The sequence below is a fragment of the Polyodon spathula genome, chromosome 22 (genome assembly GCF_017654505.1).
Source record: "Polyodon spathula isolate WHYD16114869_AA chromosome 22, ASM1765450v1, whole genome shotgun sequence".
Lineage (NCBI taxonomy): Eukaryota > Metazoa > Chordata > Actinopteri > Acipenseriformes > Polyodontidae > Polyodon > Polyodon spathula.
The window spans coordinates 4,206,850-4,220,858 of NC_054555.1; the positions used below are offsets into that span (position 1 = coordinate 4,206,850).

General features: G+C 35.9%; 2 protein-coding genes across 2 annotated transcripts; both read right to left on the reverse strand.

The window, feature by feature from the left end:
- Positions 1-433: 433 nt before the first annotated feature.
- Positions 434-4,849, reverse strand: LOC121297582 (S-phase kinase-associated protein 1). Its single transcript, XM_041223977.1, has 6 exons — positions 4,745-4,849; positions 3,146-3,242; positions 2,682-2,755; positions 2,180-2,323; positions 1,247-1,387; positions 434-889 (listed from the first exon to the last, which is right to left on the reverse strand). Exons 2-6 carry the CDS (start codon positions 3,240-3,242, stop codon positions 854-856), a joined length of 492 nt encoding a protein of 163 aa, XP_041079911.1. The 5' UTR covers positions 4,745-4,849; the 3' UTR covers positions 434-853.
- A 1,969-nt stretch (positions 4,850-6,818) lies between these two features.
- Positions 6,819-13,034, reverse strand: LOC121297320 (serine/threonine-protein phosphatase 2A catalytic subunit alpha isoform). The gene is made up of 7 exons (XM_041223573.1): positions 12,712-13,034; positions 9,861-10,070; positions 9,425-9,598; positions 8,924-9,013; positions 8,607-8,768; positions 8,303-8,421; positions 6,819-7,735 (listed from the first exon to the last, which is right to left on the reverse strand). The coding sequence occupies exons 1-7, from the start codon at positions 12,811-12,813 to the stop codon at positions 7,663-7,665; spliced, it is 930 nt and encodes a 309-aa protein (XP_041079507.1). The 5' UTR covers positions 12,814-13,034; the 3' UTR covers positions 6,819-7,662.
- Between the last annotated feature and the right edge of the window lie 975 nt (positions 13,035-14,009).

Genomic DNA, 14,009 nt, shown 5'->3' on the forward strand with positions numbered 1-14,009 from the left:
TCATATCTTCTATACAAATAATTAAAAAGCATGTATTTATTGGGTCATTTAAGCTAGAGTGGTACAAAGAGGTCATGGTTCTCCACCCCTTTTGTCAATGAATTATTGTTGTTAGCAAGCCCAAAACAAGCTGAAATAATATTTGTATACCGTAGGTCACCCCCCAACATAAAATTAAGAGGTATTTCTGCAAAATACAGAAACATCAGAAATGTGTACAGGTTTTGGTAGACATTATTCAATAAATTCAAAACATTCTATTTTACAAATCCATATTGGCCACTGTTGAGTACAAGGGCCCACAAGAATGTTAAATCAGAGAAGGGTTTTAATTTCACGTTGTAGGCACAGGGACTAAAGTATTTTATGCTACAGGGACAACTTTCAGCTGGAGATGTGGAATAAGAACAAAACACAAAGAAGAAAAAAGTAGTAGTTTTGTTTTTATTTTATTATATTGTAATTGTCAGAAACTGGACAGCATACAGATGCATTTGCAAGTGGTTTTATTTACAATGTTTAGCTATCTAAAAGCTGTGGTAAACACACAAACAAAAAATGATGTTTTCTGTAAAATGCTAAACATGAACCTCATGTTTAAAAAAGGCCTTCAAAAGGTTCATATTCTTCATTTTCCATAATAAAGAAAAAAGTAAACAAACCCAGACATTTGTAAAAACAAAAAGGAAACAATGAGGGGGTGAATAATAAGCATTTAAATTATTTGCACCAAACAAGCAATGGGAATTCATGCCGTGCGGCTCTATATTTTGACTGCAATAATTATGAACAGCGCAGTGCAACCAGTACTTGGAACGATCCATACAGCGTGTCAGTGTTAGCAGGTAGAAACTCATTTTTCTTCACACCACTGGTTCTCCTTGCGTACCTAAAATAAAAATGTAAAATTAAGGCTTGGAAGTCCAGCTGTTCACCATGCAATTACAGCAGATGATCCTTTACACTAACTTTATATGTTCAATTCTGCTGTGTGATTTGTTTATTTTTCTTTAAATGGATCTCACTTCAGAACCTATCCTTGCATTGATTCTTACTGTTTTGCAAATTACAGTGCATTGCCCTTGCTCCCCAGCTCGTGCAACAGTAATGGTATATCTTCTCTCTTTATCCCGCTTATCTAAATTGCAGAAGTATCCCTATATCAATATAGCAGGCCCCCAAAGCACTTTGGATTACGTTTCTACTTTAATAAGCAGTGTATGACACATAAGCAAGTCTTCCTTACCTGTGCTTCCTCTTCCTCGGTAAAGTCATTTTTTATATTGAAAGTCTTCCGAATCTCTTCTGGAGTTTTGCCTTTGATCATATTCGCAACCGTCTTACAAGTGACATCTAGAAGGCCCTTGATGTCCAGATAGTTTGCAGCCTGTGTAAATGAAACAAAAATAAATAAAATCTGAAAATAAGACATGTGCACAGCTAAGCATAAGACTTAAGGGCTGATCCCTGGGAGAACAAGTGTAGTAGTAATGTTTGCAGGAATGTGGTCAGGCTTCTTGTCTTTGTTACACCCAGTCTTGTTACAGGAACTTTATTCTGCATTTATTTAGCACCAGAGTTATTACTCTTACAAATCTGTAAATACAAAATGAAGCATCAATGTCATAAAAAGTAGAGCACAAAACAAAAGTGTGACAAATACACATACAGACATGTGCCCCTTTTTGTCCTCAGAACACTGACCGTGTAAGTACACAGTCTGAGGAGGGGGGTAACACCTACTCTAAGGAATAAGCTAACTGCACATTTCCTGTCAGTAGCTTGAGGGATCTTAAAACACCTGTGGTCTTACTCTTCAGTTGGTAAATACAGCCAGTAAAGTGACATGTCACAAGCAATTCTATGACACAAGTTTTTAGATACAGTATAAATTAATTTTACAGACCCCTTTCATTTGCTGAGTGATCAACAAACAGGTCACAAAAGGTCAATTCTAACTGAGTTGACCCGGTATGGTAACATTATACCTAGGAATTTTGTGCAGCAAGAAACACATGACGAAGTAGGATAGAGTAACTATTGCACAACAAGTAGACAACTGGGCCAACCCATAAGGCCCTCATGATAAACAACTTGAAGTCAGAGCCAAGTTGGTTCTCATTTTCTTGAGCATTTAAGTTTGGTACTATTGTGAAAGTTGAAGTAAAGAGTTAACTACCAGAATGAGTTCAAAAAGAGTCCCCTGGTCTACTTTGAGGAACTCCTGATCCCAGACAGGGATGTCATCTGTTCTCTTCTCTTTGTTCTCATCATCCTCAGGAAGAGGGGGGTCATCCTTGTGATGAGTGCACCACTGGATTACCTAGAACATTACAAAATGCAGACCATTTGAAAACTGAAGGATTAAGGGAGTAGGGTCCACGCTGCACAGCTCTTCCAAATGTATTCTAAGATTTGCAGTGTTTTACACTTCACAAGTTACAGAAAAGCTACAGAACAAATGGTACAAAAGGTTGACTTAACATGAAGATTACTAATTACAACTCACTGATGGAGAATGTCCCTAATTTGTTGTATTTTACAAACTAATTGCATTGGGAAACACAAAGTACACATAATTTAAATGGTTAATGCCATCCATATGAGAGGAATCAATTTTTTTTTTTTTTTGCAGGAAAAAAAAGCTATAAAGGGCTTCAGTTTTTAGCAAGCAACTTTACCTTTTTAAGAATAGCTGCATTAACATTGGGAAGAGGAACAGGATCATCATCACCTTCATCATCCATTCCTAAATCTGGACGTATGAAACATAAGTTAAGAAGTGTATTTAAAAAAAGAGAGCTTTCCCTGCTGTTGCAGAATGTCAGTATTCTGTACTTTCCCCGAGCACTGGAAGAACTGTAGCACTGAAAAGTTAATGCAATTAAAATAATATTTTAAATCCAAATTCCTTGACAACTGATTTAGAACTGTGTTTGTGAAAACACCATTTCAGTTTCTGATCTTCCATTTTAACCATGCTGCTATAATTGAAAATAAACTACTGGGTGTCATTTAGATATTACAAAAAGATGAAAGAAATGTAATGTGAACTGCAGGTTATGTTATACAGGTTATAAAATTCTGCTAAATTGTTAAAACCTTACATTCCATAGTCACTAAATGTAAAATTAAAACATATTACCTTCCAACATAGTCTTAATTGTTACAGACTGTTTTGCAATTTCAACATCAACTTCAAAAATCTCTCCATCAGAACTCTGTAGCTTAATGGTAGGCATCTGGAATGAAATGGTATAAAAATGTTTTAATCTCACTATTTTCACAACAATCCACAACCCATATTGACAGTGATTCTGGTAGTTTCCATCTTCAACCACTCCAGGTAAAAAATAAATAAATAAATAAAAAAAACACCACCCCACAACATACCAAGCCCCAAAAATATGATTTTTTTTTTATTTATTTATTTTTTACCAAAATTAAAGCCCCACATATCTTAAACTGTCTCAATTTAAGAAACAGTGAAAAGAATATTAAAGCAATGACATAACTGACTGGAAATTGTGTAAAATAACCTATGTAGGCTACAGTAGTAAGTTATATGTAATACACTACATTTGTTAAAATGTTGAATATAGGGGGTGATTCTACACAGCTAAGCATCTGATCTGAAACAAAAAACATAGAGAAAACTAACTCCAAGTTTCCCATGTTTAAGGGAAGGTTATCGGACCCAGAAATCTTAATCCACTGAAATATTAGGTCAAACGTCCAAACCAGAATCTTGTAAAATCAGATCATTCCATGTTCAACAACTATGGATTCTTCTACAATGCTTAAACCCTGCAAACACAACTTGTCACGTATCTGGGTCCCAAGAGATACATAGCGACCAAGAATACGACCTCCGGGAAGATGACAAAATGACATTAGGATGAGGGACGAAGCAGACAGGCTTTTGTGACAGAATCCTGGGGAATCCTCCGGGTAGGCCCGTCACCCAGCACTGATTTTGAAGATGGTGTTGTTGGTTGTGTGTGTGTGTGTGTGTGTGTGTGTGTGTGTGTGTGTGTATATATATATATATATATATAATATATAATATATATATAATATATATATATAATATATATATATATATATATAATATATATATCACACACCGAGATAAACAATTGTGACAGGCAGGGACGTAAGAGTTAATGACTACAGATAAAGAAAACGCTAAATATGAATGAGCTTAATATCATTTTTTTGGTTTTGTTTAAATGTAAATTGATTCTCTAATGATGTATTACTATTCTATTAATATATAACACGCTTAATTGCATTTCTGAACAAGCTAGTAATACTGTAAACATGGTGGCGACTTTCTTTTTCCTGCTGTCATCGCTCTTAAAAATATCCACTCATCTGACGGGGTAAGGCCTGCAGGTCACGCATTGCAAACACTTCTATGCATTTAATACCCCATTTAACGTTTTTGTTTACTTGTATAGGTGGCTAAATTTACTTATATATTATAATATATGAATATCGATATATATATATATATATATATATATATATATATATATATATATATATATATATATATATATATAAACAAAACACTCAGTCAGATGGAAGGCCTCTCCTAGCAACCACACTCGAGAAATCTAAACATTTTGTTTTTAAACAAAGAAGGCAGACTATGTCGATTACACATAACATAAGTCCAAATGGCAATCAATTTGACCAGTTTATATATTTCAAAAACAGTTTTTAAAGTTATACTTACGGCGAAAAAACCCCAATTAGTTCGCAAATACGACGTGCGCCCCAACACACACTGCAAATATCCCGTTGCTTTTTGTAACTGCACCGCGGCGACGCCACGATAAGGCGCCACTTGCAGCGCCTGTTTTATTTTTTTCTACTTTTTTGCCGTCAGTTTTCCGTTTAGCATTTTTTTTTTTAAGGAAATACATATATTGACGTTATTTTTCTATTTTATGTGTAGCAATTTCACATTTAAACTTGAAAGTCCATGTTTACCTGTTATATTGCGCCTCGGTGTTTTGCACAGGCAGAGTTGAGTGCGTCGCACATTGCAAGGGGACGTGGTGGGGGAAGATGTGGGCTGCTGATATGCAAAGATTTTAATGGTGCATCCAGCATCGCCATTTACTTTATTGGTTCGAGCTGATATCAGCAGGGATGTGGGGTTTTAGAATCGGCCCAGAAAACTGCCTTCATGTTCCCTGTTAAATATATAATCAGCAGCAATATACTGTCAGATTGTCGGTCCATAAATTGTGCTGTATGATGGACTGTCCATTATTGGTAGAAGTAATGGTCAAGATAAGCGAATATGAGTGAAGTACTCTTATACTTCAGACATTTTAAGCAAACTAACCCAAAACAATACTTAACCAATTAAAATCTAAAGCTAGAAATTCGGAGCTGGTAGGTGGTTAAAAAAAAAAGAGCTCAGTCCTGACTAGTGGAGGCTCGAGCTCGCGAGTAGTGAAATATAGACCACTAGATGGCAGACCTTCTCTCTCTTTATTGAGAACTTTTATGTATTTACTTTTTATGCGCTTAATTATGTAATTGCCTCTGTAATAACTCGTGTGGCACTGTTTTGTTAAACCTGTACTTAACAATGCAACTGTTATTGTGTATATCTATCTATTTATTTATAGATAGATAGATATGATGATGTCAAGCCGCCTTACTGTCCGTTTGTCGTTCAATAAAAAAAGTAATTTGAAAAAGTGTGCAAGACCAATTTTTTTTTTTTTTTTTTTTTTTTTTTTTTTTTTTTTTTCAAATTATTGATTCAAAAGTAGTAAAATATGTATGGTTACATCATCTTACCAGCCACTAAACCCCAGAAAGCACCCACTTATCTAAAGCAACCATAATCGTTTATTCGCTTTGGTAGTCCAGGTTTCACTGTATTGCACATGTGAAAGTAGGCTTTATTTTTAAACCTAAACAGCAAACAAAATAAAATGAAGTGCTGCTTTAATTACATGTTAAAACATTCTTATGATACAGCTAACAGATCCCTGTCAGGTTCAAATGTTCACCCCAGCTGTAGCTGGTACAGAATTAACCATTGACCTTTCATTCCTGAAGTAAGTGTAGGTTTGCATCACACCTTCTTTGCCAGAAGTCAGAGCTCATCCAGGGTGTGGTCACAATTTATGCTTAGACAGTAGCCTTTGTAAACTTAAATATTTTACATTATTGTTCAGTACTTGTATACAGTTCACTGTAACGGTGGTACAAAATATCCCTAACTTCAAAAAAGCATGGCGATTAACGAGATGTTTAGCATTGCAAATGTTTTAGAAATACATAAATGCATTCTACCAAAAAAAAAAAAAATTGATCTGAAGTGTTGGATAAGTCTAGCCGCTTCCTTGTGATTGACAGGTTTCAGCATCACTGACACACACAAAAAAAAAAAAATAAAAGGTGGGATATTTATTTAATCCGTGCTAGTTTGTAAATTACTCGATTCCTTCAAAACTTGATTGCAGGACTTGGAAATGCCATTTAGTCGGAATATATGTTATAAATAGCTGTACTCCTCACCAGTCCTTGTCTACTGAGCTTTGCAGCCTGAAATCAAATAGTGCTCCGAATGGGACATCTTTCAGTAATAGTAAAAATAAATCCTCTCAACACAAGAACCAGATGGTGAAGTTCCATCTTTTTTATATATGCACAAGCATGTTAACCCAAGTGGCGTCTTCGTTAGAACACCATTTTTATAATCCAACACAGCAGCATTTGGCATTGAATCAGTATACATGAATGACCATGACCCCACCCCCACAAAAAAACAACTGCACATGAAATTTTCAGAAGGAACAACTTGTCTTTAATATTATTCACCTGGAGCCTTCAATACAGACATAAACCCATCAAAAAGTGTTAGTGTTTCCATTTAAATAATGGCATTCAGCATTCTCTCCCATACAAGTAAACCAGACATGTTTAAGCACTTGGTTCACAAGTTTATTATGGGAAGAAATGCAGGACATCTCTGAAGCAGAATTTCAGAAAAGACAGGTTGAGTGGAAAGTTATTCTAATCAAGTATGAACCCTGTAACAAACAATTGAAAAAAAAAAAGCTAACAAAAAAAAAAACACAAGGAGAATGCAGACAAAAATCAGGATTAAAAAGAACAGAATTTCCTGAAAATTAAAAAAACTATTTAAGTATTTCACACAAGTAAAGGAGGCCTTGGTTTGTATTGGTTTTAAAATGTTCTTTAAGCTCCAATGGTTGTTTACTGCTATCTTGTATCTACAGTCATGCTGAGTAAACCTATAGCTATATGGAAAGTTATCATTATTACTTTGTTTTTTGTTTTTTCAATCTCTTAGACAAAACAAAAGTAACTACAAACTGTAATAGGCCAGAAACGCTGGTTTGTTGACCTGACGATAAAAACGAAGTTCTCGGAACATCATGCACGGAGGAATTGGTGCAGTCTTAAATGAGCATGGTCTTCTCACACTGAGGCTTTTGTATTTCAAATATGGCACACCTTTTGGTCCTTGTACAGTGAGTTTCTGAATGTTTAAATAAGGTTGGTTAACTGGACAATTTGAAATTACTGTTGCTCTTCACCCATCTCGTTTAGGCAGACCGTATGTAACTTATGGCAATACTGTACAGATTTGAAGATTCGGTTTTACAGGAAGTAATCAGGAGTGCGACGTGTCACATGGGGCTCTCCTCTGCGAGGTGCAGGGTCAAACTGCAAGCTGTAGAGCAGAAAAGAGGGGGAATAAAAAGATGAGTTAACTCTTGGGAAAGGTTGAATGGTTCAAGGCACTGGAGACTAAGAATGTACAGAACAGACAGAAGCAGTCTGAACTTCCTTATAATGCCCTGGAATGTTGCTAATGTGCGATTACTAATGTGTGATCTCTTCACAACCCTTTCCCTTAAGCTTTTAGATCAGGACAAGCATTCACTTCATCCAAAGGATGAAAAGCAGCAAAGCACACTACCAAAACAACAAGCATTTAATAACTAGATCATGGTTGTGAAAAAATACATATACTGGGGTCATTCCAAGGAATTCAGCAATCTACAACTATAATTTAAAATAATGCTAAAGCCCTGACATGGACAAAGTTTTTTTTTTTTTTTAATTTATTTTGATGGCTTTGATTCCATATAGTACAGCTGTTACTGACAAACACAGTGAAATGACCCAAAAATAATTGCAGTTTCGGATTATAGGACGTATATTTTAGCAGTTTAAGATTAAACAGAGTACATAGAATACTTTAGGCACTGTAGTAATTATATGCTGCAGTACTTACAAGGAGTATTTAAGAGTGTCATCGAGTTCCATTATTGCAGCCTGGTTGCCACAGCGATAACAGTAATTTGGTGCACTGAAAATGGTTACCACATTGCGATCATGACACCAGTTGTACCCCTGCAAAACAGTACATCTGTTAGCAACGCAGACAAGCACTAAAAAATGACTTGCACAATTTAAGATAACTGGAATATGGATAATCAATTTTGTAACTAAAATTCATCTCTCTAACCCACTTTGCTCCACAAGTAAAAAGAAAAGATTACAACAGTTTTATAAAAAGATTACCAATGTTTCCTTACCTCCATTACCAGTTGATGAGCTCGTGAGACCAAGGTAAGGCCATTGGCATGATTAAAAGTTTCAGAAATATCCTGACCAAAGGTGTAACCAGCACCTCGCGGAGAGATTCCCCAACCACCACGGTCATCTGGATCTGACCAGAGTAAGTCGCACATTGGACCCTAAAAAAGAAAAATAAATCAAATTATATTTTTTTGGTTTAAGATTAACGTTAACCTAACAGGATGACAGAAGCATTTATTATACCTACTAATCACAGCTTTTCTGAACACAGTACTCCATTTATTGATGAAGAATGAAGTTAAACTGAACGTACCTCATGTGGAACTTCCTGTAAACGATCAAGGGCTCGGATGTGATCCAGTGTATCTATAGACGGTGACAGCCCTCCATGGAGACAGAAAATCTACATTTAAAAAGAAAAAAAAAAATGTAAGTCAGCATTGCATCAGGAACACTAAACCAGATAGATTATTCAATGAACAATCAATGACCTTAAATTGGCACTCAGCCTACCGCATTGATCCTCGAGTACCCACTATTACTAAATAATGCTGCATAAAAACCGTGTCCACGTCACAAAATAAAACACCTGTCGCTCGTCTTTCTAGCAGTTTCATTATGCTTCATATGTCTTCTCTACATGAGCCACAAAAACAAACTGAATGAATCAACTCCAAACTTTTACTATCTTATCCAGTCAGATTTCTATTAGTTAAGAATTCGTCAAGTTCATTTAAACTGCAGGTAAAAAGTATACTAATTAAAAACAGATTTTTAAAACAGACTAAAAAATATTAAATATATTAATTCTTACCTGACCGTCTACCAAGGCAGTTAGAGGAAGATAATCGAAGAGGTCTGTGAAGTATTTCCAAACGTTTGCGTTACCGTATTTCCTTAAGCACTCGTCATAAAAACCATATACTTGTGTGATCTGTCGGCTTTCATGATTCCCTCGAAGGATTGTGATGCGTTCACGATATCGAACCTGAAAAATAAAATGCTACTTCAGGAAAAAGTACCACAAGATTTTACTTACCCAATTTTTGCCTATCATTGTTGTAGTGTAGCGAAGCATTGTTGAATCAATGTTCGTATACAACAGTTTCCTTACAATCAAGCTAAATAAAGGTATTTACTAGTATGTTACCTCCAGTAAGCACTACAGAACCCTGGAGCAAGTAAAAAGAAAAAACCCTCTAAACCTTAGCAAAGCAAGATCAAGATAATAATGACAAATAATTGAGTACCTTAAGAGCTACAAGCAGCGTGACTGTTTCCACAGAATAATAACCTCTGTCAACATAGTCGCCCATGAAAAGGTAGTTTGTGTCTGGTGATTTGCCTCCGATTCTGAATAGTTCCATAAGGTCATGAAACTGCCCGTGGACGTCTCCACAGACTGTGACTGGACATCGCACCTCCTGGACATTTGATTCTTTTGTTAAGATTTCTTTAGCCTAAAAATCAAACAAGAAAGCAATTAGATAAAGAATCAATGGTGACTAATGTGCACATCACTTAGAATAGTGGGGATGTAATTTAATTTCCTGCAAAACACTAATGTGAATGTTAGATAGTTGAATTACAGTCTGGTCCATAATCTGGAAATTAATAGCACATCTATAACGTGACAGATTGATTAGGTCAGAGGAGTTTAAGATAGTTACGAAACCTTTGATAACTCAAGAATAACCATAATCAAATGAGACAGAGGAAAAACATAAAGTTGATCGCCCAGAAAATCTAAATGTCACCTACAATATTAGGTCATACAGTTGGAAGTGAAGGGCACCGGCATAGTTTGAGCAATTTCTAAAAGTATTGACCAAAACGGTTTGATGTCCCGGCTAATTGTATCTCAACACAGGATCTAATGGCAGGAGGGAAAGAATTAATTTTCTTTTTATTATTTTTATTTAGGGGTAAATACCTAAAGCCTTCCTACAGGATTCAACACCAAATGAAACTGAATAACCCTCCATTCAGTCAGGTAGAAAATTCTGCAAATCTGTATTATAATTAAGTCTCGTGTTAGATGCGTCGCCGCTTTAGGGATTGTAAAAGAAACAAACAAGGGTGTGTGCACACCGAGCACAAACTGTTGATCAAGTAAACTATACTGTATAAAAGAAAATAACATTTTGGTTGGGGTTTGTGTCAAAGAAATTTAGAAAGTGTAATGTAGTTTGCCTTTAGAATACCATTTCATTTTTCCTGGTTGGGTAAACTATTCCCCTGCATGTTACTGTAGATCTTTGTCAACATGGCTAAAAAAAACCCACAGGTAAATGTGTGTCCGCCTGCCTTAAGTTTTATGCAATGCTCCTAACCTGTACTGACAAAACCTAATGGGAGAGGAGGCCCTTTTGCAGGTTAGTATTACAAGACATCTGAAAAGCTGACAGCCTTGTTAAACACAAGATGAGGTATCAAAAGCTATAATGTAAAATACAACCACAACCCTGCAGACAAAACTCTTCTGTGTCACTGCACGCTTTCCAGGGTTACCTTTCTGGGAAGACCGTAGAACCACTGTACAATAAACTGCTCCACTGTGTGCCTATAAATTATAGTTATACAGGGTTTGTATATTACTAGATTCTACTCTAGTAGGTTTACTGTGTGTGATTAATCTTTATTTAAAAAAAAAAAAAAAAATTTGGAACAAGTAAAGAAAGTCCTTTTGCAACGTCTCACAACTGATTTTCATAAACATAATGTGTTAATTAGTTATCAATACTATGGCATGACCATAAAGAAAGACGTTTTCTAAATTATTAATATGTGGGGAAACCAAGAGAACCAAGTAAATTTTATGATTGTGTTTATATATATATATATATATATATAATATATATGATAATCTAAAATGCAAACTAATTGTAGTCCCCTGACCTACAATTATGCTGTGTGTGCTCAAAGGGAAAATGATTTCGTCTGAAATGCTCTCAAATCTATTAGTCATCAGAAAACAGTTCAATTACTTTTTAGCTGATTTGCAAGTCAGCAATCCTGCATGGCCCATGTATTCAACTGAATCTTTTAAAATACACTTTTTGAAGGATTTAACTAAACAGGGTAAATGAAAATCAACATGCAGACAAATACTAATTGACTGTAGTTCCATGAATGTTAGTGCAAGGAAGGTTGACTTTCTTAAACAGAACAGACATTTTCAAACACGTCTATAGGGTTATTTACAGGCAGTGTGTTTAGATCGAAAACAGATAAGGGTATGACCTGGGCACGCCCCTTGCCTCTCACAAACACAGTATATTGTTTCTCGACTGGCTTAAAAACAAAAAGTTTGCTGTTAAGTCTTTAAGTTTTGCCAATTAATCTCATAGTCATAACAGGAATGTATTCAATTTACAGTATGCGTAAGTACCAGTGTTTTACATAATGCGATTCAAAGAAATGTAGTTTCCTGAGGAAATAGAAAAACTAATTAAAATATAAAGTAAACAAAATTGCATGATCATCTTTTTAAATAATAAAAAAATAACCCTGCAGTATAAACCAAAATGTACTTTGCTTTTAATTTTGGTTGTGAATGGAGAGGCGCCATTTTAGGATTCTTGGTGAAGAAAAATGCCAATGGCAAAGAGAAGGGGGCGCAGTCAATTGTTAAAACAGAAATAGCTGAGCACACAGTGCACAAGTCACTCAAGATTTACCTCCGCTTTACCTATGCAGTTAGCTAACCGTCAGCCCCTGTGCAAACGTTTATATATTGCGATAGTGCATTATTGCATGTTAAAAAGCAGCCTTATAATCGCCCCAGATGTAGACACTCAATACTGTCCAAACTATTAACACAACGAACGCAAAACGGAATGCTGGGAATGCATAAGCGAAAACTCGTGAATGCAAGATTTCAAACCAAAGATTTCAAACCAGATACAATGATTTATCATTCATACATTACAAACCGTTACCCATGGCAATTCATTCCGCCATCTTATAATATTATAAGCCGGTGTGCAGTGCAATTCAAAAAGGATCCGGCAGCAACTCCACTCAATTTCGAGTACCAATTTATTTTACACACAGAAACCCGTTCAAAACACGTTTCTTAGTTTAAATGCGTTTCTTTACCTTTTCGCAAAGCGTTTTGACTTGGCTTTCTGTTAGCTGCTTGCATTCATTCAGTTGCTCGATCCACTGATCTATTTCCTTCGTGAACGCCTTTTCGTCCATTTCTGATTGTTATTAAACAGATAATTTAAAAGAAAAAAAAAATACCCCCACAGAACAAAGTACACGCTACACAAACTCCCCGACTCCGTGCTATCCGATAGCCCTACAAATGTCAGTCCCAAAGAGAAGGAATTATTATAAAAAATTAGTGAGAAACGCGAAGACTACAGCCTCCTCTGTCCCTGCCTCTCCGGCTGTGCCTAATGGCCGCTCTGACGTCACTCGCTCGGTGTTGAACACTTACTTCCTGTTCTAGGAGGAAGCAAACAAAACACAAGCTTACCATAGATAAAAAGAAGCATATCGGACTGTGTGTGCAGTTTCGATTGTGTCTGAAAGGTATTTCCATTGAAATTACATGTAAAGACTTGGGAAGACCAGTAACTTTTTTAAAATTGTATTTAATATATCCTGTGCAAAAACCTTCTCATCGCTTTATCATAACATATGGTAAATTAGTATGAAAAATACAGTGTTTATATTATGTTTTTTTCTTACTGTTTTTTTTGTTTGCAGCTAGTGACATATGTTGTTCTTGTTGTAATATGAAACAACTGATGCAAAACTTAATGACTTATATAATATATATATATATATATATATATATATATATATATATAGCCACAAAAACTGGCACAGGATGATGAAAACAAACCCGTTACAAAGTCCCCAACTACACCACACAAGTAGAAGTGATGACCAACTGCATTGTGTGGCAGAACCCGCTGCTGGAGTAATTATTACAGCACGTTTGATTCTGGTATTGCATAACTTAAGTGGTGGGAGTTCCCATAAGTAGTGATTACAGTCCTGTAGCCGGTGAGTACTACATCTTGCCAACATTATTATTTATTTGTTTATTTAGCAGACGCCTTTGTCCAAGGCCACAGGGACTATAGGTTGTGTAAACTATGCATAAGCTGAGGAGTCACTTGGAACAACGTCTCACCCTAAAGACAGAGCACAAGAAGGTTACGTGACTTCCTCAAGGTCACACAGTGAGTCAGTGAGTGAGCTGGGATTTGAACCGGGGACCCCGCCCTCCCCCCCCCCCCCCCCCCCCCCCCACCTCTTTTAAAAAAAAAAAAAAAAAACTCCTTGCACAGCCAAGCCAAACAGCTACAGAAAACGCCATGCACTGTGTAAAGGTATTTGGAAATAACTACTGTATGTTATTACATTTCCATCAATTCATT